This window comes from Pipistrellus hanaki, assembly GCF_964339955.1.
Source record: "Pipistrellus hanaki genome assembly, chromosome: 18".
Classification (NCBI taxonomy): domain Eukaryota; kingdom Metazoa; phylum Chordata; class Mammalia; order Chiroptera; family Vespertilionidae; genus Pipistrellus; species Pipistrellus hanaki.
Window position 1 is genome coordinate 21,247,598 of NC_140520.1, and position 21,502 is coordinate 21,269,099.

Consider the following 21,502-nt stretch of genomic DNA (forward strand, 5'->3'; position numbering starts at 1 on the left):
TGCCACTCAGCACCTCTGCTGGGAGAGCAACCGCTGGGTTCCTCCAGCAGCTCAGCATTTTATTTGTTCACTAATGAGAGCAGAATTAAAACTGCCTGCTTTGGCCCAGCTGGGGTGGCTCAGTGTTTGAGCATTGGCTTAGGAACCAGGAGGTCACCGTTCAGTTCCCGGTCAGGGCACATGTCAGGCCAATGCCCCTGTGTTGGGGCATGCAGAAGGCAGCCGATCAATGATTTTCTCTCTTAATCCATGTTTCTATCTCTCTCTCCCTCTCCCTCTGAAACCAATGAAAAGATATTAAAACCAAACAAAGAAAACCATCTACTTTGCTTACCAATCTCTGTCAAATAGACTTGGGTAATAGTTAAAGAGGTCCAGTATGCAGGCACCATTCTTTTAAATTATTAAAATGGTGTGTATTCCAAATAAGTGGCATAGGATGCCAAATGACTCAGATGCACGAGAATGAACTTTGGTTTCATGACCCTAAAACATTAGAAGCATTTCGTTTTCTCTGACCAATGGCTCTGGTCCATTCGGCTGCTTTGTAGACAGTGGGTATTTGAGAGCAAGTTTATGGCAGCTTCTTTGTCATATGCTGAAATTGAGGTGTGTATGGGAAATAATCTGAGTGTTTTTAAAAATACTTGACATCTTAGCAGACAGATGGCATAGGTTCGCCACATAGATCAGTCTCTCGGACATTGTAGGCAGGAAAGTGGACTAATGGGCGAATGCACTTTTTCTAAAATGTATAACCCATGCTTTGTTTGGAAGTCATTGATTTAAGAAGATTTGATAAACTCATTCTTTCAGCCAGGTATTTCCCAGATATTTTTTAAAGCCCCCTCTTTTCCCTCCCCATACTGTGAGACAGTAGAGCTTTATTGCTTAGGTTTTTCTTTCCTCTTACTTTGAAGGACCCCTGCAGTGAGCTCCACCTGTGTTAACCTGCTGGCATCAGCGTTTGCTGTTTTGAGGAGAGGACTCCGGCTCTCTCTAGGATCAGGAACGCATGTAATTTTTCGGTCTCTCTGAAGCTGACGAGAGAGCCCAGAGTTTCAGTGCCCTAGCCACTTGCTAAAGTGACATCAAGGAAAAAACCTGCACATTCCCTAATTGGTATATTGGCTCCATGCCAGGGCCATGGCTCTGAGCGTTTCATTGTTTTTCATGTCTTTTATTTAGCTCTTGTCTGGCCTTGCCAGTTCTCTCAACTTTCACTGTGGTTTCTTATCCGGATGGTGTTGTCTGGACAGGATGGGTGAGTTGCAGGTCATTGTGAGTAACCGAAACGGAGCTTGTACAGGAAAGAGAGGCTTTTCAAGGAAGGGGTGTCTCCCAGAACCACCATGTTGCAGAAATGTCAGGAAGTAGGCTTCAGGAACCGCAGGATCAGGGTGCTGGCTCCAGCGGAATGCCTTCCTTCTTGCATTCCTCTTCCCCGTGCAGGGCCAGCTTTCTTCTCCTCTCTCACTGCAGTCAGCTTTACTCTGTAAGAGAAACATGGCCATGACAACCCCTGATGCCTTTTGTATCACGGCCTTAGCTGCTTCTGAAGCGATCAACCAAGCTCTGTGCAAACATCTAGGGGAGGAGCTCCCTGCCCTGCCCCTGCCCCTGTGAACAGGCCAGCCACGTCACTTAAGACCATTGCAGTTTATGAAGAGGACAGTGGGGTGGAGTGTGGTTACCAAGGAAGAGGGGGAACTGGCAGTGCAAACCTCAGTGGCCACTGTGTGTGGGCAGTGTTGGGTTCTACAGCGGGTCTCTGTGATCTGCTACTGGAGTTCACTAGGGCATTCCTGAAGAGGTCAGTATTGGGGGCCTGGGTGAATAGTGAGCTGGGTTCTTGCCTCAACTGGTCTCCACCCCTGACTTGCCATCTCACAAATGCTCATTATTGGTCCCGAGGGAGACCTGGGGAGAGAAAGTGTGTGGGTGGTAGATTAACAGATAATCCCACACCGCTACTAACAAAACAGCTCAAAGAACATGTATTTATGTGGGTGAGTTCTTATAACGTGGGATTTCCCTCTGCAGCAATTCTCCATCTTTGCAGACTCTCCGAAGCCCAGTTTTGGTAACACTCAAATGATGCTGCAATCACAGGGCACCATAACGTTCTGCAGAGAAGCAGCTCTGTGGTCTTCTTAGAAAGGCATTTGTCAAATACATGTGCCTCTGGGATATATTTCTAGCCATTATATTTTGTAGCTACTGCGAGTGCTCCAAATTTGGAAACTGAATTTCTGGGTTTGAGTCTTCAGCTTAACCATTTACTACCTTCCGTGACCTTGGGTTAGCCAATTTCTCTTCCTGAGGTTCAATTCTCACACTTATCAGGTAATGGGTGATGGTATCTGTATGGAACGGAACTATGGAAACCCAAACAGACTCAGTTTTATTTTTATCGTCATCATCGTTGTCTTCCTCATCTCCTGGACCTGAATGGCAGTGATAGAGTGTCTGCCCATCCCTTGGCGTTTCTCTTTGCTGTGTGTGAGGGAAGAATCAAGACTTCCTCATAAATAAGAAAGAAATGCAGGACCATTGGTAGGAACTCGACCTTTGTTTCCATTATACTGAGGTTAAGCAACTAAAACCCTCTGTATGTTTTCATATTTTTAAAATATATATATATATATATATATATATATATATATATATGTGTATATATATATATATATATATATTTTTTTTAACAGAGAGGAAGGGAGAGAGATAGAGAGTTAGAAACATCGATGAGAGAGAAACATCGATCAGCTGCCTCCTGCACACCTCCCACTGGGTATGTGCCTGCAACCAAGGTACAGGCCTTTGACCAGAATCGAACCTGGGACCCCGTAGTATACAGGCCGATGCTCTATCCACTGAGCCAAACTGGTTAGGGCTGTTTTCATGTTCTTGACCTCCCATCACCTGGGAAACCTTTCCTTTGGAATAAGGCTTTCTTTGGAGATGCACTTGGGTTAAGCTTCATGCAACCCCAAACGATGTTTAAAGAAGAGACAGAAGGGCATTTTCATCATTGCTGGCAGTCCCTCAAAACCATGACTTGTGGCCGGGGGTCATTCAGCAACCTCCTCCTTTCTTCTTGAGAGGGGCTGTGTGTGTCTCTCCTAGAGGTGGTAGGGCTAGGTGTGAAACCGGTGCATGGCATTTAATGTATGGAGGAATTGCTATTTGAGAGGTTGTCCCACAGCAGTGGCTCTTAGCCGGGGGGACATTTGACAATATCTAGAGACATTTTTCATTGTCCCAACGGGGGTGGGGGGAGAAGAGGAGGATTGGAAGAGGGGTTACTACTGGCATCTAGTGGGTGGAGACCAAGGATGCTGCTAAACATCCTACAGTGCACAGGGTGGCTCTTTCGCCCTCCCCCTCCCCCAACAAAGATCTGGCCTCAAATGTCAGTACAACCTCCTCTCCTTGGTGTGACATGGTCTGCCTGCTGAACTTTCTTTCCATGAGAAAGGAAAGGGGGTTTTTAGGCCGTGATTTTTCTGTTCCTCAAAAGGCATATTTTGAGACCACTGCATATGCACGAAGATTCTCATGAAACTTAATTAGGAACCCCACTTAAAATTCCAGAAATGGTTGCCTCACATTTGTTAGATACAGAACCACTTATTCCCTCCTGAAAAGGGCACAGATCTCCTTTATTGGAAAAGAATGACTTGATCTACCCCGCTTCCCATCCTCCTAAGAAATATCAGGGCTTCCTGGCCACATCTAGTGTGTGTGTGTATAAGTGTAAATGGTTGCCAAAGGGGAGAAGGCTGGAGGTATGAGAATAAAAAAATAGTGGAAAAACAAAAAGAAAGAGAAAAAATAGGTAATAAAAAAAAACCCCTAATAAATAATAACTTAAACCAAATCAAACAAAATTTGCTATAGTCAGAAAAATATTTTATGCATTGTTTGTGGGCTTAGAAGACTATCCATGCTCTACTTTGGCCATATATTACCTCAACCACACACACACACACACACACACACACACACACACAGAGTCTCATGATGGTTTTGAAGTTGGTAGGGGTGTGTGAGATCTCTTTAAGAAGGACCATTCTGGACGAGAGCAAGATGCTGCTGCTACCCTCAGGTACCATTGGCTGGATCAGGCCCTCTCTATTAAGGCAGCAGTTCATGTTGGTCCACTTTGTCTTCTTTAGAGCAGTCTCCCTAGTGAGCATGAGCAGTACATTGGCTGGTCTTTATGTCTGGGTTTTTCAAGCTGTAGGTGAGTCCCATTAGAGCAGTGGTTCTCAACCTTTCTAATGCCGCTACCCTTTAATACAGTTCCTCATGTTGTGGTGACCCCCAACCATAAAATTATTTTCGTTGCTACTTCATAATTGTAATTTTGCTACTGTTATGAATCGTAATGTAAATATCCATGTTTTCGATGGTCTTAGGCTCTACAGCAGTGGAGAACCTCATGTTGGGGGTCACCACAACATGAGGAACTGTATTAAAGGGTCATGGCATCAGATAGATTGAGAACCACTGCATGAGAGAGTCATGAAAACCATTTAGTTGGTTTTAAAAAAAAAAGATAAAAAAGAAGAATTGAAGAGAAAATACGAGTATTATCACACATAGAAAAAATATTATTTTATAAAGCGTTATGTAATGATATATGTAAATACACCCTGGCTTGTGATGTAAAAGATACTTCCTACTATTGGGTATGGCCCAAAAGTATTTGAAAATCATTTCTTACATCAACCTTCTTTGGAAAGCACTGTTCCCATTTCATAGATGAAAGCACTATTGCTCAGAGAGGCCATTGCGTAAGGCCAGACAGCTAGTGTGACTGATGGAACTGGGCTTTGAAACCAGCCAGTGAGAGCGTGTGTTTGCCTACTTTCTCAGAATCCCAGTCAAGTCTTTTGACTGTAGACCTTTTCCAGGGACAGGGCGGTTGTCCTCTGGTTTCTGGAGTCTGGGTCCTGTTATTTAGGCCGGAGGGAAGGAGAGGGAGGGGCATCTCACGCAAGAGGGAGGCTCCGGCGAGTAAGAGGTGAATCCAAGACATGTGTAAAAGGAAGGAGAGGTTAGACTTTGGTGCCTCATTGAAGGTACCAACCATCTTTGGGGCACTTGTAAGTGGACACAGCAACTCCCTTATGTTGATCCATGGAAACTACTCAACTCTGTGTTGGAAATTTTCTAGTGTTAATCAACCCTTTTCTATAGATGCCAACAACTTGCCTTTTGAATGCTTCTGAGGTTCTTTCTCCCTTGCAATCTCTATGGACAGAGACAAAATGGGTTGTTGTGGGGCCTCAGGAGGGGATCCTGAACCTAATGTTAGCAGACCTGTGGTTGTGTCTCTTCTTAGAGACTTGCTCATGTCTCTGGAGCTGGGGTAACAACTGAGGGGGAAGCTCTTTGCCTGTTTGTTCCTGCTCACCGCTTAAATAGAGTTGCCAGATCTAAATAAAAATACAGGATGCCTAGTTACATTTGGATTTCAGATAAACAATGGATAATTGTGGTGTAATGTGGGTATAATGCTTCAGGGTATTTTCGGCCATGGACACGTACAGTGAAATATGCCTGTGGGAAAAGACTGTTAGAAACCTGGATTGACAAGGTGGCTCAGACGGAACCCAAGGTCAAAAGAATCGCAGGATTGAATTATATGGGTGATGATGGTCTTGGGGAGAGACCATTGGATTGTAATTGCCCAGAGCCTCACTTCCATAGTCTGCCTCGCCAGGCCACAATAGTGATGGTCATGCCACACCCACAGCATCATAGCAGCCTCCATTCTCTTCTTGCCTGCTGCCAACTAAAAGCAAAATCCTTGGAGGTAGGGCTGAGCCACCACATCCTCCAGGAATCCGCTGTTGAACATTTACAGTGTGCAGAACACTGCGTCTGTGCTGGTGGTGGTTAGAGGTTCGTGTTTGTTCTCCGTCTGTCCTCTGCTTTGGGGGTGAAGTAGTAATTAAGCACCCACTCCTGTGTACAGAGCTCTCCACCAGGCTCTGTGCTCATGGTGACAAAAGAAATGGAAAACACAGCCTCACATGTGCCTGTTGGGACGGCAGAGAGCTTAGGCTTTTATTAACTCGGAATTGGAGCTATCCTCCGTGGCCTCACTCTGATTTTGTGGCGCGTGTCTCTTCCTGGGTGTATGTGTGGATATTGCCACAGTCGTCGCCTGAGGTGCGTGGAGCCTCGCACCCTCCTAGCCTTGAGAGTGATCCGTGGCACATCTGGGGGGTTGGGGGGGTGGGAAGGGGTCCTGCTGGCATGGTCCACGTTCATGGCTTATTTGGAGGTCAAACACTGTGCCCTTGGTATTATTTCAGAAACACGCTGGACGAGGAATCAGGGGAGCTGTCCAGTGCTGAGAAGACCCCGAAAGGCCTCATGGCAGAGCCCCAAAGAGATTAGCTTTGCTCCTGGTCTTGCTGTTTATAAACAATGTCACTTTTTCTGAGCTTCCGTTTCCTCTTCTATGAAATGGAGGCAATGAGGATATTTTTGAGGATTCCATGGGATAAAATATTTAAGAGTGCTAGCAGAGAGCACTGTTTGTCACGGCAGCGTTTCCCATGCTCGTAGGACCTTGGAAACTCCTCTGTTATGACACTCTTCATGGTGAATTATAATTATTTCATTTCTGTATCTGCCTACTTCTATAGACGGGGCCAGGACAGTTTCCTACGGTTCACTTTCCCCTTCCTGCGTGCCTACGGCCTGCTACTTCCAAGGCCCGGAGTTGCCCTGAGCCTTAGCCATATGCACTTCAGGACTTGGGTTTTGCCTGGAGATAATAACCTTACATCTTGCATCTTCCTCCTGCTCTCCCCTGGGCTTGCTGTTTATAAGCAATTTCTCTCTTTCTCTAACTCTCCACTGATGAAGGGCAGAGCCCCCACCCTGTGCATCTGCTTGGCTCAGGGGTCTTAGGACTATGTTGGGCCATCCTCATTAGACTCTAAAATGGGCAAGGTCAGATTTCCAGTACACTCCTGCATGACCAAACAGATCTATGCTCAAATAGCATCCCACTCCTTTCATTGGTGAGTTGCAGGGTTTCTGTGGTATTTTGTGCCTTTATTACTTTCATTGGAGCAGTCCAATTGCTCAGTCATCCCTTAAGCCTCTTACTTGCCACAATGTGGTCTGGAAATGGGGGACATCAAGATGAGGGAGACAGGCTCTTTGTTTGAGGTGCTCCAGTTCTCATGGGGAAGACAGATGTGGAAACAGAGAATTTCTCTCCCCTTTGTTAAGGACCATGATGGTAGTGGGCACAGAAATTTATGGACCCACAGAATCAGGGTCCTTTTCCTCAGTTATCTTCTCCCCTAAGAATCCCATTGTTCCTGCTTTTAGCAGATGGACAGGGGAACCAAATCTTAGTTCTCACCCTCAAGGACGATTTGAATGCTGGTATGTAGGGAGCAGCGAGTGGCCAGTCTGCCTCAGCCTAGTAGATAGCCTTCCTGCACTGGAAGAAAATCAAGTGTAAGGGCCAGGGGGGACGGGCCACAGGCTACATGGCCTTGGCTGAAGTGGGACTTGGAGGACTCGGGGAGCAGGTAGTTCAGCCGAGGGATACACTGAATGAAAAGAACTTATCTCCTGAGGTCTCCATAACAGATATCATATTTCCTCTTCTCTCTTTAGGTTAGCTTTATTTACTCTTGTTCTCTTTCCCGTGTGAGCTTTCTTACCTCTGACATTTGCTTCTCCACAAGCTTTGATTTCTCCCTATTTTCCATCGTGTTTTCATCTCCATGTTTTCTTTCACTGCTCACTTTTTCCTCTCCTCTCTTTCTCCTTTCCTTCTATCATTTCCCCCTCTCTCTTCACTTGTGCCTTTTTGCCTTTTAATTTTGTCCTTCTGCCCCTACCTTCGTGTTCTGAGATGTATCTTGTTCAACTCAAGGGCTGGGGAGGACATTTTCATATGCCACAGCCCCTTTTATACTGTGAAAGAGCATTTTCTTTGTGTCTGGTCTGGGTTTCCCAGGAAACAGAGCTCTGGATTCTGACCTGGGAAGAGTCTACCCATATTTTGTAAGATGGAGTGAACAAGAGTGAGGGAGAGGCTCCATGTGCACCTCAGAGACTCCAAGTTCAAGGCACCTTCCCCTGTTAGCAGAACCAGCTGAACAATGACCCCATTTCTGCCTCTCCAGCTTCCTATCTCCACCTATCTTTGAAGTTCCTCTTTACCTCTTTCCTTTATTTTTAAAAATTCTGTCCTGTTTTACATGTTTCTCTTTGATCTCTCATCTCTTCAGAATTTCCTTATTAGAAATTATATCACTCTTCCTCCCTATTCTTCTCCCCCCACCCCTCCAATTAATCCTCCTCTTTAGCTTTGGATGACAGTCAAAAGCAGTCAGAGACTCTCCCTGAGTCCCTCCTTCTCAGATGAGGGTGTGGAAGTTGGGGAGACATGGAGAAGACTTGGGAGTCTTGCCCCCCTCCTGAGATCCTTAATGAGAGTAGGATTTCTTTCTGGTTCTTATTTTGAGGGTGGATTCGTATAGAATTACAGAATCTTAAAGCTCAAAGAGATCTCCATCGGTCCTTGAAAATATCTTTCAACCCAAGTGAGAACCCTCTTAAGTTCTCAATAGATAGTCGAGAGCTTTTAATGTTAGGAAGCAGACTGCTTTGGTGCTGGGCAGCTCTCCCTGTTTCAAAGTTATTGTTCAGGGTTCTGATGTCCTGGATCTCTGTGCTTTGTTCCTGTAGACTCTCTATCTGCTTCTTAGAGATATTGTATAGCACAAGCCTTTCATTCACGTTCTCTTTCAAGTACTGAAGGCACTTCAAGCATCTTCTTTAATACTTGAAATGTTTCAGAGGGTTCTACCAAAAAGAATGAAGTGGAATGAAGCATTCTTGGCACCCGTTGACTATATAGATAATTCATTTTTCTAAATGACTCATCCCCCAACGGTTCCAGATAGCTGAAATTGTCTTAGAGTGGTTCTGAGGGAGGTCAGGGACTATCCCACAGAGAGCAAGCTAAAATTAGACTTGCAAAACCAATTTCATTAATGTTTGTGTTGGATGTAATGTCTGTTTTGCACATTATAGTGTACAGGCCTCTCTTGATATTCAATATCATGTCATTTTATTTTTATACCTAGGCCTTGATACTCCCCCGTTCTGTAGATGAGGCTAGTGAGGCTCACCGAGGTTGAGTGACTTGCCTGAAGTTGCCCAGTTCAGGACTTACACCCAGTTCTCTTGACTCTTGGCCTTTTGCTGAGTCTTCCATTAATACCTAAGTGTCTTTGTCTCTCCAGAGTATCTGCAGTGCCATGAGGTTATATGAAATAAATTGTCTCCTCAAGACAAGGAACTTGGTGTCCACAATTTAATAGGATTTTTATAGATGCGTGTGTGTGTGTGTGTGTGTGTGTGTGTGTGTGTGTTTCTTCCTGGCTATGGTTGTGGAATGTGGAAAAATGGAAGGAAAGAATCTAAACTCAGGTCACACAGTGATTCTGGACAAGTATAAATATGCCATATGGGACCAGTAGAGTTATTCTTCAATCCATGTGACTGATTTGTCTAGTTAAGAAATGTAATTGTCAAGATGGAGAAGGGTGAGTTACTCTTTTATTAAACTACTTAATCCAAAGGAATTTTTCTAAAGGTGATAGGAGACAGGGGAGTCTTGAGAAAATTTGAAATAAAAAATGTGAGGGCTTTGGTGGGTTGGAAAGGGGGGAAGGAAGTTTGCAAGGAGCAGCGAGCAGTGCCGGGAACGGGCATGGAACAGGTGCTGGAGACCTTGATTTGGAGATCATGATTTGGAACTAGTATTCTGATCTGATGACAAGTTTTTTTTGCACAGTGAAATCCATGGGGCTAAATTTAATTTCACTTGGAACCACTGGTGATTCACCCCAGCACAGGTGTGCCCACACACAGCTGGCGTCAGCTCGGTGCGCTTTCCGGCCTGGTCCTTCTTTAACCCAGCTTTCCCCCTGAGACAGGGAAGAGAGCCAGACCCTGCTAACCTTGACCCTCTCTGTGTCTCCGTCCGCAGCATCCTGGCCACCGCGGGAACCCACTTTAACACACATGTGGACCTGAGGACCCTCCGGGCCGTGCGTGTCCTGAGGCCCCTGAAGCTTGTGTCAGGGATACCCAGTAAGCACCATCTTTCTTCCTTCTACTCTGCCGATAGACTCCCTGACATGTCCTCATCTGGATCTGAGTCTAAGAGAATGTGGGATAAATAGGAGACAGTTTCTCCTGGGAATTAGCCCCCTGGTAATAAATAGTGTGGATGCAACAACATGATATAACATTTCTTTTTGAAACTTAGCAGCTCTTTTTTGTTTTTCAGATTGAAAGATAATGAAAGATCTTTATAGAAACTTGGGAAAATACATGAAATGATATAATATGAAAACGAAAAGCACCCATTTTCTTATCAGAAATAACTTTCTTTTTTTGTTAATCCTCTCCTGAGGATATTTTTTACATTTATTTATTTATTTATTTATTTATTTATTTAGAGTGGAAAGGAGGAAAGAAGGCAAGGGAGAGAGAGAGAGAGAGAGAGAGAGAGAGAGAGAGAGAGAGAGAAAATCCATTGGTTGCCTCCTGCACATACCCTGACTGGGGCTGGGAATCGAACCTGCAACCCAGGTACATGCGCTTAACTGGGAATCAAATCCCAGAGCCTTGGGTACGAGGGCCAGTGTTCTAACCACTGAGCATACCACCCAGGGCCTGAAATAACTTTTAAAATTTCTGTATATTTTTTCCTGTACATTTAAAATATAATTGTAATCATACTGTACGTATAGTTTTAGATCCTGCCGTAAGCATTCGATTTTTCCTGACATTAAAAATTCTTCCGAAATATAATTTTAAAACATGTATTATAGTCTGTCATAGGGGTCATGACTTGCTTAGCTATTGCTGTGTTCTGGATATTTAGGCTATTTCCAATTTTTCCTCCCAACTGGGAATAGTGCTGAGGCAAACATCTTTTTGCTTGAATCTTATTCACATCTCTGGTTGTTTTCTTCGGCTAGAATCCTAGAAGTACAATTCTGGGTCAGAGGTATTTTATGAATACTGGTTCTACTAAGTCTGCTCTTAGAGCAGCTGGTGGGATGGCCGGGGCTGAGGTTAGAGGATGGGGAAGATAAACTCTGTCATTGCTCTCACAAGACTTACAGCCCAGCAGGGCGAGGACCAACAGGCACATTCTAATGATTATAACCTACAAAAGGAACCTGGAAGACAACCTGGATGAAACAAATGAAGGGCAATAGGCAAGGTCAGGGTGAGGAGGAGGAAGGGACTGATCCATGGGGGAAGTTGGGATGGCAGTTTTGGCTTGACTTGTCCTGGTTTTCCCTTCGCAAACGGTCTCTGTCATTTCAGGACCAATGATTCTTTTCCCGGCACCACTTGCCCTATTCCCTCAGAGGGGAGACTGAGCCTGCGCAGTCAGGGGTGCCTAGTGAGGCTCCGTTTGTCATCCTCTTCCTTCCTTCCTTTCAGGCCTGCAGATCGTGCTGAAGTCCATCATGAAGGCCATGGTGCCCCTGCTGCAGATCGGCCTCCTGCTCTTCTTCGCTATCCTGATGTTCGCGATCATCGGCCTGGAGTTCTACAGCGGGAAGCTGCACCGTGCATGCTTCATGAACAATTCAGGTGCCCTCCTAGACTATCTTCTGCCTCTTCCTCCTTCTCCCCTGGGGTCACTGGGGTCATCTCAGGGCCTTCATGGGAGACAGCTTGGAAAAATGTGTTCTATTCCAACCCTACAAAGAGAACCAGAAGCTTCCTAGTCAGCAGCCTTTTGAAGCCCAACCAGCCCAGCCCAGACTCAACATCCCTGTTGGACACTTGAGATTGCAAAGCTAATAACCTCCTAAGTTTACAGTTGGGGGGTTTCAAGCAGGAGGGCTCAGCTCCCCTTTGCACAGCAGAAGGAGGCTGTCAGACACTGTCGGTCTGAAGAAAGACCCCGTGTACAGGGGCCTCTTCAACCCACAGGCCAGGGAGACCTAGGAGTTTGGAGTCAAAAAAGACACGATACCTTCGTGTCCACAGAGACATTTTTCCTTCGTGGTCCATCTCATGACCTTCCCTGCTCTCTACTGTGACCCACACACAGTGTGGAGGGACGGAGGCAGCTCTGAGCTTGGCTTGGCAGTGGAGCTTGGGGACTGGTGGGGTACACAGACTCCAAATTCTTTCCTCTTTGTGTCTCATTGCTCTTGGCAAGTTGAGTAGCGTGCCCTGGGAGGAAAGGGGATGGGGAGAGGTGGAAGGAGCCCAATTAGGCACCGTGTTTTTTTTAAGAACAGAATCTTTAAAGGACACCTTCCACCTTGGATTTTGATTTCTGATTTTTTTGTCTTCTATTTAAGACCAGGAATTTAGGCCAGAAGAATAGAAAGAGTTAAAACTCACCAAGGGGACTGTAGCTTATGATTGTCCCCAAGAGGCCCGGAAAGAACTCAGGATCTATCCTAGAGTCCGAGGTTTAGAAAATCATTGAGGTATACTGCCTTCAACCCAGACCTCTCTGTGTGACCCAGTCCTGTGAATTTCTGGTACGCAGGTGATGGTAGAGGCTGTGGCCCGCCGAGAGTGGGGGGCCACGTGCAGGAATGACTCTGTTCTCAGAGGATGTTGAGAAACACTGGGTGGAACACGTGGTATGCGGAGGGTGAGGTGTAGAGAGGCCAGAGGTGGGAGGGAGCCTGAGACAACGAAGGACACACTTTTCTGTGGGAAATCGAGTTGCATGCTTGTGGTTTCCTGGGGTCATTTCCAGCTCATGCTAAACACCATGTGGTTTATTCCCCACCCTCCCAATGTGCGTGCAGGTATTCTAGAAGGATTTGACCCCCCTCACCCGTGTGGCGTGCAGGGCTGCCCAGCTGGTTATGAATGCAGGGACTGGATCGGCCCCAACGACGGGATCACCCAGTTTGACAACATCCTCTTTGCTGTGCTGACTGTCTTCCAGTGCATCACCATGGAAGGGTGGACCACCGTGCTGTACAATGTGAGTAGAGCTGGCGAGGGCCGGGGCAGGCAGAGGACAGAATTGAGGCGTGAGGTTTCTGCATTGTTTGGGCTGGTTCATCCGGGGAAAGGAATGGTTGGGGATGTGCCTGCATGTTTGCAAGCGTGTGTGTCTGTGCCAGTGCCTGTGTGTGTGTGTGTGTGTGTGTGTGTGTGTGTGTGTGTGCAATCATAGGAAATCTTAGCCTCCATTATCTGGCCCCTTGCTAAGTGGAAGTACACAGCTTCTTAATACAGGAAATTACAATGCATATTGGATGGATGAACAGCTAGTTAAATCGGATCAACTCAGCAGTTATGGAGTGTGTTCTGTAACAGGTTTGACGTGGTGCTGGGGTTCAGTGAGGGATACCAAGGGGTACATATTTCTTGGTTTCTGTCTTCCAAGAGCTTACCATTGGTCTTGGAAGATATTGCAGAAGTTCTTAACCCTGGCTGCACTTTGGAATCAGCTGGGAGCTTTAAAAATTTACACCCCCTGGGCTCCACTCCAGACAAATTAAATAAGAATAGCTAGGGGTAAAGGCTTGTCATTGATTTTTTTTTTTTTTCCTAAGGCTTCCTAGCTGATTCTAACAGTCAGCCACTGTCAAGAACCACTGCATTACAGGCACATAAGAAACGTGCTTAATTGTAAGACTCATTAGGGATGCTGGTGAAAAATTCAGATGCTCGGGCCCTTTCTGTGCAAGGTGTGAATAGTTGGTGAGCTTTGTGCAAGTGCCCCTCATGATTCATATGCCCAGACATGTTGGGAAGGTTCTGAGTGGCCACACAAGACAACTGACGGGCTGTTGGGGATGTTAGGATTCCTGCATGGAGCTGGAAGTTAGGCAGGTGACCACTGAAAGATGCAGTGCAGAGTTCTACAGTAAGACAGGGTCCAGGGTGGCTGCGATTTGATGCCTAAGGAGCTTGGGTGGACAAAACCACTTGGGCAGGTTGCCTTGGTAAGTGCTTGCAAAGGTCTGTAGCTCGAATGCAGCCAGCCAGCCCACCTGCCAGTAGATACCTTTGGAATGCTCATTCCTCTTACCTGCATTTCCACAGCTTCCTTTGCCCTAAGGTGCCCTCTGTTTCCACTTAACCTAGGTTCATGGCATAGGATGTTTTAGGTGGGGCAGAGTGTGGCTTATGCAAAGCCCCTTTAGAAGGCGCACTGGGAACAATCTGTACTGGAGGGAAAGGAGATGTTCGATCTCAGGAGAGACTCCAAAAGATTGTAGTGCCTGAGGAGCCAGGGTTTGCATAAAGCCTGCAAAGTAGGTGCTTAGTGAATGTCCATTACACACCTGGGTCCAGCCCCATACAGGCTGAGCAAGGCAGGATGGAGTTTGCCGAGGAGTCATAGAGGTCGAAAGGGCAGCGAAGAAGTCCCAGGGACCAGCTTATGCCCAGCAAGCCCAGGGGTTAAGTGTGACTTAGGAAGACCTTGAGGATGCTCCGGGATTCTCGCCAGCTGTGGTGGGGCGGCAGGAAGGAGGGGAAGAAGGCAAGATGGATGAGTGCTGTCACTCCTCGTTTGAGATGTGAAGGATGTCTTGAGGCCATGTCACTCAGATTAGCCAGGCGCCCCTGGGAATGACAGCGCTGGCCCCACCGTGGCGGGTGTCATCTGTGGGGCCTTGGGAGTGATGTAATTCAATTATATGTGTAGACTCACCTAAGTGATGTGATAAATGCATGGAAAGCATGAAAGGAGAGGTGTTGCTTTTGGCGATACAGGCGTGACCTGTTGGTCCTCCAGAGCCAAGGCTCAGAGGACATTGAGACAGGCAGGAAAACAGATGAAGAAACACTCATCACTTCTGTTGATTTCTTTGTTCGTTCATGAAACACATATTAAATGAGCATCTACTTCATCTCAAGCACTGTGTGAGGCATTAGGAAAATAGAGAGAAAAAGAGTACTATGATCTCTGCTCTCATGGTGCTCTCTTCCAATTCCCATTTCTCCCTAGTTATCTACCTAACATATGGATGGAGGTCACACAGACTGACAGAAACCCTGCTCTTGTCTCTAGTTTTGTGCCACCCAGGAAGTGGGGAGAAGGAGGTCAAGCTGCAGATCCTCTGAAACCTGTCACTCATGGGCTCCCAGCCAGCCCATCAGCCACTGAATTTCATTGTACCCAATGCCTCCTGCTGCCCCTGTGACTAGATCTGGGGTCGAGGAAGCTAGGTGAGCTGTAGGGCTGGTTTCCAGAAAGCAGCTGGCTGCTCACGGGCAGAACGACCTCATGTCCACTTTGAGATGACATCACTTACACAGCATTGGATCTAGGGCCAGGGCATGGAGCCAGGAGTCCACAGCAGAGGCGATGGCCATGGTGAGGTGGATGACTACACCTCAACTCGGGAGAAGCCGGATGGAAAAGGCACCCGTTTTCAGCCAGTGGCACAAGGACCCTCTCTAGGACCCTCTCTCCTTGGGGAGAGAGGGCACACAAAGGCTGGGCTTCATTTGAGCAGGGAACCGGGGTGTGAAGCATCCCCAGGCGGTGCTCTCTGCTAGGAGCAGGATGCACACTCCGGAGGAAGGGTTGTCTACTCCTGGGGCAGTGGGTTCAGCGTACTGGACCCTTCCTAGGGCTGGGCACAGGGCTTTTAACTTACATCATGCAAGCTTTTAAGTTCTCCAAGTTCATCTGTTCAGCTTGGATAGAAAAGAGGGTCAGGGAGCGGGAGAAAAATGACTTCAACAGTACAGACTATATACCTACCATTCCTTTCAGTGAGCTCTTGCCCATTGAAAGACAGTGTGAGATGGGAGATGCCTGGGATCTTGGCTGAAAATCAGATTCTGATAGTCATGTAAACACTGCCTGCATAGTTTTCTCCTTTAAAAAAAAAAAAAAATATATATATATATATATATATATATATATATATATATGTGTGTGTGTGTGTGTGTGTGTGTGTGTGTGTGTGTGTGTATATATATATATATATATATATATATATATATATATATATATTATTGATTTTTCCAGAGAGGAAGAGAGAGGGATAGAGAGTTAGAAACATCGATGAGAGAGAAACATCGACCAGTTCCCTTCTGCACGCCCCCTACCAGGGACGTGCCTGCAACCAATGCACATGCCCCTGACCGGAATAGAACCTGGGACCTTCCAGTCCACAGACTGACACTCTATCCACTGAGCCAAACTGGTTTCAGCTAGTTTTCTCCTTTTAACATCAGCTCAGAGCTCGGTAATGACAACATTTTGCATATGCATGAGAACTGGTTGCACACCGTGGAATGAATAATGAACAACTCGTCAACTTAGTATTATAAATACCTGTCCATATATGTATGTTTCTACCTATACAGAAATCGCTCACTGTGCCATTATCACCACCACCACCACCATAGGGTTCAAATGTACCTTGAGGTCTCTTTTCTGCCACCCATTCTGGGAAGGCTCAATTCACCCAGCTGCTGTGTCTTCACAGCAAGGAAAAGGGGAGCCCCTCGTTCCCGGTCCAGCACCTCTTCTATTTGCTGGCAGCAACAAATATGGGAGATTTATTGGTGCCAGATATGCCCAGGCCAGTAGGAGAGGCTTCAGGTTTACTCTGTACATAGAAGCTCTCGCAAGCATGTGGACTCAGTCTAACCTTTTCCTATATAACTTAAGAGCTTCTCTGTGTTTGCATTGCTTATCTGCTGCACAGACTCTTCCTTGAATGCCTCCCCTGACCTTGTGGTGCCCTGCTGTTGATTATACTTAACTTCATTTGCATGCAGCTTTCTCTTTATAACGCATTACTGTAAGGGGGCAGGAAGGTTCTCATTGTCATGGCAACCTGAATCTTCCATGCTCCAGCTAGTCTCTGCCCAAACTTCCACTCTGCTTGGTCAAACTCCAACTGGATTCTTGGCTTCCCTCTCCCCTTGTGGTAGAAAGAATGCAAAGCAGCGTGTGGTTCTGCTGGCTGCCGCTTCCTGTTTTGGCTGTCTCTCCAAACAAGAGTCTCCTCAACTTGCATAGTCTCCCCTCTTCTTACTAGTTTAATTCAGGTATTTCTTCTAATCTGGATGGGGGTTCCTTCCGCCAATACAATATGTTCTCTCCAGTCAATGCTGTTCTCTCTACGGATGCGACTGTGGCTTGGGAATTAGCTTCTAACCCTCATCCCCTGGGCCAGATGGGACTCGGAGAACTGGCTTTCTCCTGGTTCTGGTCTTATTTCTCTGTTGTCATGCTGGGTGTATGTCATCTGCTGTTCGTGTTATGAGGACATGTATGGGTTGCAGAGGTTTCCGGTCTCTCTTCACATCTCCTCTCATCCGGGCTCTTAAAGTCCAGTATTTTTTTCACCTGTATTTCTGTAGCTCGAGCTATTTCTCTTCTCACTTGATGTTGATCAACTTATGCAGATACAGACATTTCTTGGAGACCTGGTGTTTCTCCAGCGATGCAGGTATGCCAGCTGCATCTGTTATGACTGCCCGGGATGCTCCATGCTGCTGGGGTGGAAGAGATTTTTATAGCTTTCACTGGCTTTTGGCAAGAAGAGGCAACTGTAGGCTGGATGCTTTCCGAGAGTCTTCCCGAGTCCTCAGGAGCCCTTTGGTCTGTAACATGCCTATGGCTCTCCTTCAAGTTGCCTTCTCCCAGCTTCACATGCTTAATAATTTTTCAGTGGTGAGCAGCAACTCTCTTTTGCCTCATCGATGTTTTGCTTATGTGTGGCATGCCTAAGAATAATACCGTATCCGAGACTGATGAAGAAAATGCCATGTCCAATTTTGGAAGCTTCTCTGATTTTATGGTATCCACAGAGAACACTGCTGGTTCCGGGGTCCCTAAGACCAGGGAGTGTGTTTGCACATCTTTGCTCAGTCCCCCTCGCCCACCTCCTCTACACGCCCTGGGAACAGAACACATGTAAAACTCATTTGACAAACAGGGGGCCAGAGCCTCCCATCATCTTATGGTGGGAGAGCAGTAAGTGCACAAGCTGACCTCCGATCAGGAATATGGTTCATAAAATGCGTAGATTCCTGTGTCCAGGATAAGCCATGCTCTGGAATAGGCTTTTCTTTCCCCACATCCCTGTCTGCACTGCCCGGTTCCTGTGTCCTAGCAGGGAGTCTGGGACCCTGTCAAACAGGTGGCCCTTAGAGTCTGATACTAGTGTCTCTGTTCATCTGTGACTTGCCCTACACACAGAAGGGCTGTGAAGTGGATCCTGGAAGTTAGTTTGTCCCCTTTCCCATGGGGCTGAGCAGTGAAGGTTGGGAGGAAGAGCGAGACTTGAGTTTGGACGTGAACGAAGAATTTGCGATGCTCATTTGATATGGTGGCGTCAGGAGGGAGTTGGATAAATGAGACTAGCATAGACGGCTAGGCGGGGTTTCCAGTGTATAGATGGTACTGAAAGTCACAAGATCACTGGATAAGACAGAAAGGAAGTGAATCTGTAACTATTGGGAGAGAAGAGGTTCCAGAAGTGAAGTTCAAGGCTAATATGTTGGTGAATTGAGGAGTTATCTGGGAGGAGACGGAGAAGGAGCAGTAGGGAGGAGAGACAAAACTCGGGGAGTGGCCAACCTTGAGGTCAAATACAAAGAGGGCTTCAGGAAGGAGGAGATAGAGGTGATACCAGAGTCAAATGCTGCCGGTGGGTCACAGAAGATGACAGCTGAGGAACCACCTTCAGGGACCAGGAGCAGTCTGAGTGGAGTTGAAGGCTGGATACCTGATTGGAGAAGGTTCTAAAAAGGGTTGGAAACAGCGAGTCTGTACAGATCTTTGTGTTGAATTTTGTTTGGAAGGGAAGCAGAGAAAATGGGGCAGGGGGAAATGCCATTCATTAGCTGATGACAATGAATCCCTCAAGATTAAAAATCATTGATGATGAAGGAGAGGTGGAGACAGCTGGTGGAGTCTAAAAACCTCCTAAAGCAGATGACAATGGAAGGCCTTGAGCCATCAGAGCCCACGTGGAGGGCCGGGCTTGCTCGGAGCTCCACACTTTATCACAGCCAGGAGGGAAGGCTGCAGGGTTGCAACATGGGCATGCAAACATGGTGATGGTAGCTTGTGGAAATTCTCCTGATGCTTCTATTTTTTCAATGAAATAGGAAGTAAGGACCTTAGCAGAGGGTGAGAGGAGGAGGATGTTGGAAGTTTGAGGAGAAGGTGTGAAATTGTTTTCTAGGCGAGTGAGGGAGTGAGTGTAGGGGGACTATGATTCAGGGCCCATTGGGGGTTAGTGGTGAAGGGGTTACAGTGGGACCGGTGAACGCGATGTGTTTGCCTCTGGCCACATTTGGCCACTGAGGTTCAGGCAGGACGTAGCTGGGCAGTTGGCTTTAACCAGAATGCTCTTGCCAGGGAAATGCAACAATGTGACCGAGGGTCCAGGCTGTGCTCTTAGCAGGGCAACGGGCTTGGGGCAGAGGCTGTGGAAAGGGAGTACAACAAATTGGATTGCAGGCCCTTTCTGAAATATTATTCTTGAATTTCCTGGACAACTTCCATCTGTGGAGTAAATGGAGAAACCTATCTTATTGCACAGAGGAAGTAAGAAGTGAGTTCTGAAACTGAATGTTCTGGTTTCTAATCTGCTGCTCAAACTGCCTCCAACATCAGGAGAAGGAGTGTGTATATGAATGAACAGGTAAGTGTGTGCCCAGGTGCAGAGGAAGCTGTGCCCAGAATGGTCAGGACACCTCCTGAGCCTTCTCAAGCTGCCCTCCTTGGCGCCTGGTTCCAGCCCAGTTCAGAACTCTAACTTGGGGGGACATTTGGGGACTGACGCCCACCAGGCCCGCTCACATGCCTCACAGGATTGTCCTCTGCCATCTTGTTTTCCTCCTCGGAGTGTCTATGTCTTCATTAAAACACATTTATGCTCGAAGCTTCTGCTGCTGCCTCTGGCAGCCCATTCTCCATGTTCATTACCTGTCCTCTCTCTCAGCGCCGCTGGGCCGGGAGCCTGACCACAGTCCTCCACCCGTGGGAAGGAACTGTGGTTTTCCTTTTCTCCTCCACACATGTTTTCCCGTGTATGGCTGCCTTCACCCTGGAATTATTCCTGTTCTTTCCTATCTATCCTTGTTTCTTAATAATTTCTCAAACCAGAGAGGCCGTCATGTTTGGGGCCTATTCCAAAGATGCTAAATTTGCCTCCTGATCGGGTACCTGGATGTCACACCATGCACCAGGCCGACCTCCAAGCCGGGTCTGAGCGGAGCCATCAGGCTGGCTCAGGGCTCCTTTCTCCAGCCTTCACTAATATGCAGTTTAATTTCTGATCCGCCACCAGAGGCCTCGGGTGCCTGACGTGTCATGCGGTCTCAGGCCATAATCTCTCTGTTTTGAGTCGACACCAGGCTGTAGGATTAAAGGGCAGAAATTGACTGAAGTGGTGCTTTGGTGACGCAGTGGCTGCTGCAGACACTTCCCACTGGATCACTCTGGAACCCAAATCCTTACGGAATTCTCAGCCAGACAGGGATGGCACCGAGCCTGTCGCTGGCACACTGGGCAAGCCAAGAGGTCTGTTCATTTTCCTCCACTTATCATTCTCTGGAAAAGTATTTATTGAGCCCTCTCGGTGTGGCCCATCTGAGAATTGCTTGGGGGCGGTCAGTGTAATGCAGGATCTGAGGAACCAGCAGCCCCCGAGGAGGAAGAAGGACTCTGTGTCTGTAACAAGCACCCCCATAGTTCTGAGGCCTCTGTTCCGCATGACCTTCATTACCAGGCTTGGGGAGAATAATTCGGGGAGCAGTGGAGAAAATACTGAAGAAAAAGCCTTGGCCCTACCCGCTGCCCCACTGGGTGGGTTTCCATGAGGTCAAACTTGATTCGGTATTTGTCTAATACAAAGTGACGGATGCGCAGGGGTATCTCAGGGAAGAGGGCCAAGGCCCATCGCATTCTCATCCTCCCTTGCCTCTAGGTCTCTCTCTCTCTCCCATCTCCCATCCCCAGGTCACTGCCCTTTGCCCTGAGCAGGGGACTTGCCATCTGAGATCCGTAGATGGCTCTGTGGCTTCTACAACATTTGTCTCAAATTCTGTTTTCAAAATGTACCTTTTTACGGCCACAGTCCAAGATATACACTGCTGATGAGAGCTACTACCAATCTAATAACAGCACAATAACCCCACTACATTCTGCATGTTTACACACGCGTATGGTAGAGCTCTGAAACCTTCAGCTGTGAAGAAAGGTGTACCTTAGAGTTGAGGAAGTAGAGCATTGCAAAAAAGAAAGCCACCCTAATTTAAAAAGTCACACATCATCCACGTGGCAGAGACCAAATTCTCGCCCCTGGAGACCACCCGTGGCCATGCCGGCTTCATTCTGTTCCGTGCAGACCTTGGTGTTATCTCCGCCTTCATTTGAACTTGGTGTCAATGTGCTATTGATTAGACAACGTGTGGTTCTGTGTTAGTTCTTTTAAAAAAAAAAAAGTCAGGC

At 47.0% G+C, this 21,502-nt stretch overlaps 1 protein-coding gene across 1 annotated transcript in view; it reads left to right on the forward strand.

Annotated features, from left to right (window-relative positions):
- Nucleotides 1-21,502, forward strand: part of CACNA1E (calcium voltage-gated channel subunit alpha1 E) — a 370,106-nt gene that overhangs the window by 177,866 nt on the left and 170,738 nt on the right. The window contains exons 7-9 of the mRNA XM_084866127.1: nucleotides 10,046-10,149; nucleotides 11,521-11,673; nucleotides 12,858-13,039. Of these exons, the coding sequence (XP_084722253.1) occupies nucleotides 10,046-10,149; nucleotides 11,521-11,673; nucleotides 12,858-13,039 (439 nt within the window). The remainder of the gene's footprint in view (nucleotides 1-10,045; nucleotides 10,150-11,520; nucleotides 11,674-12,857; nucleotides 13,040-21,502) is intronic.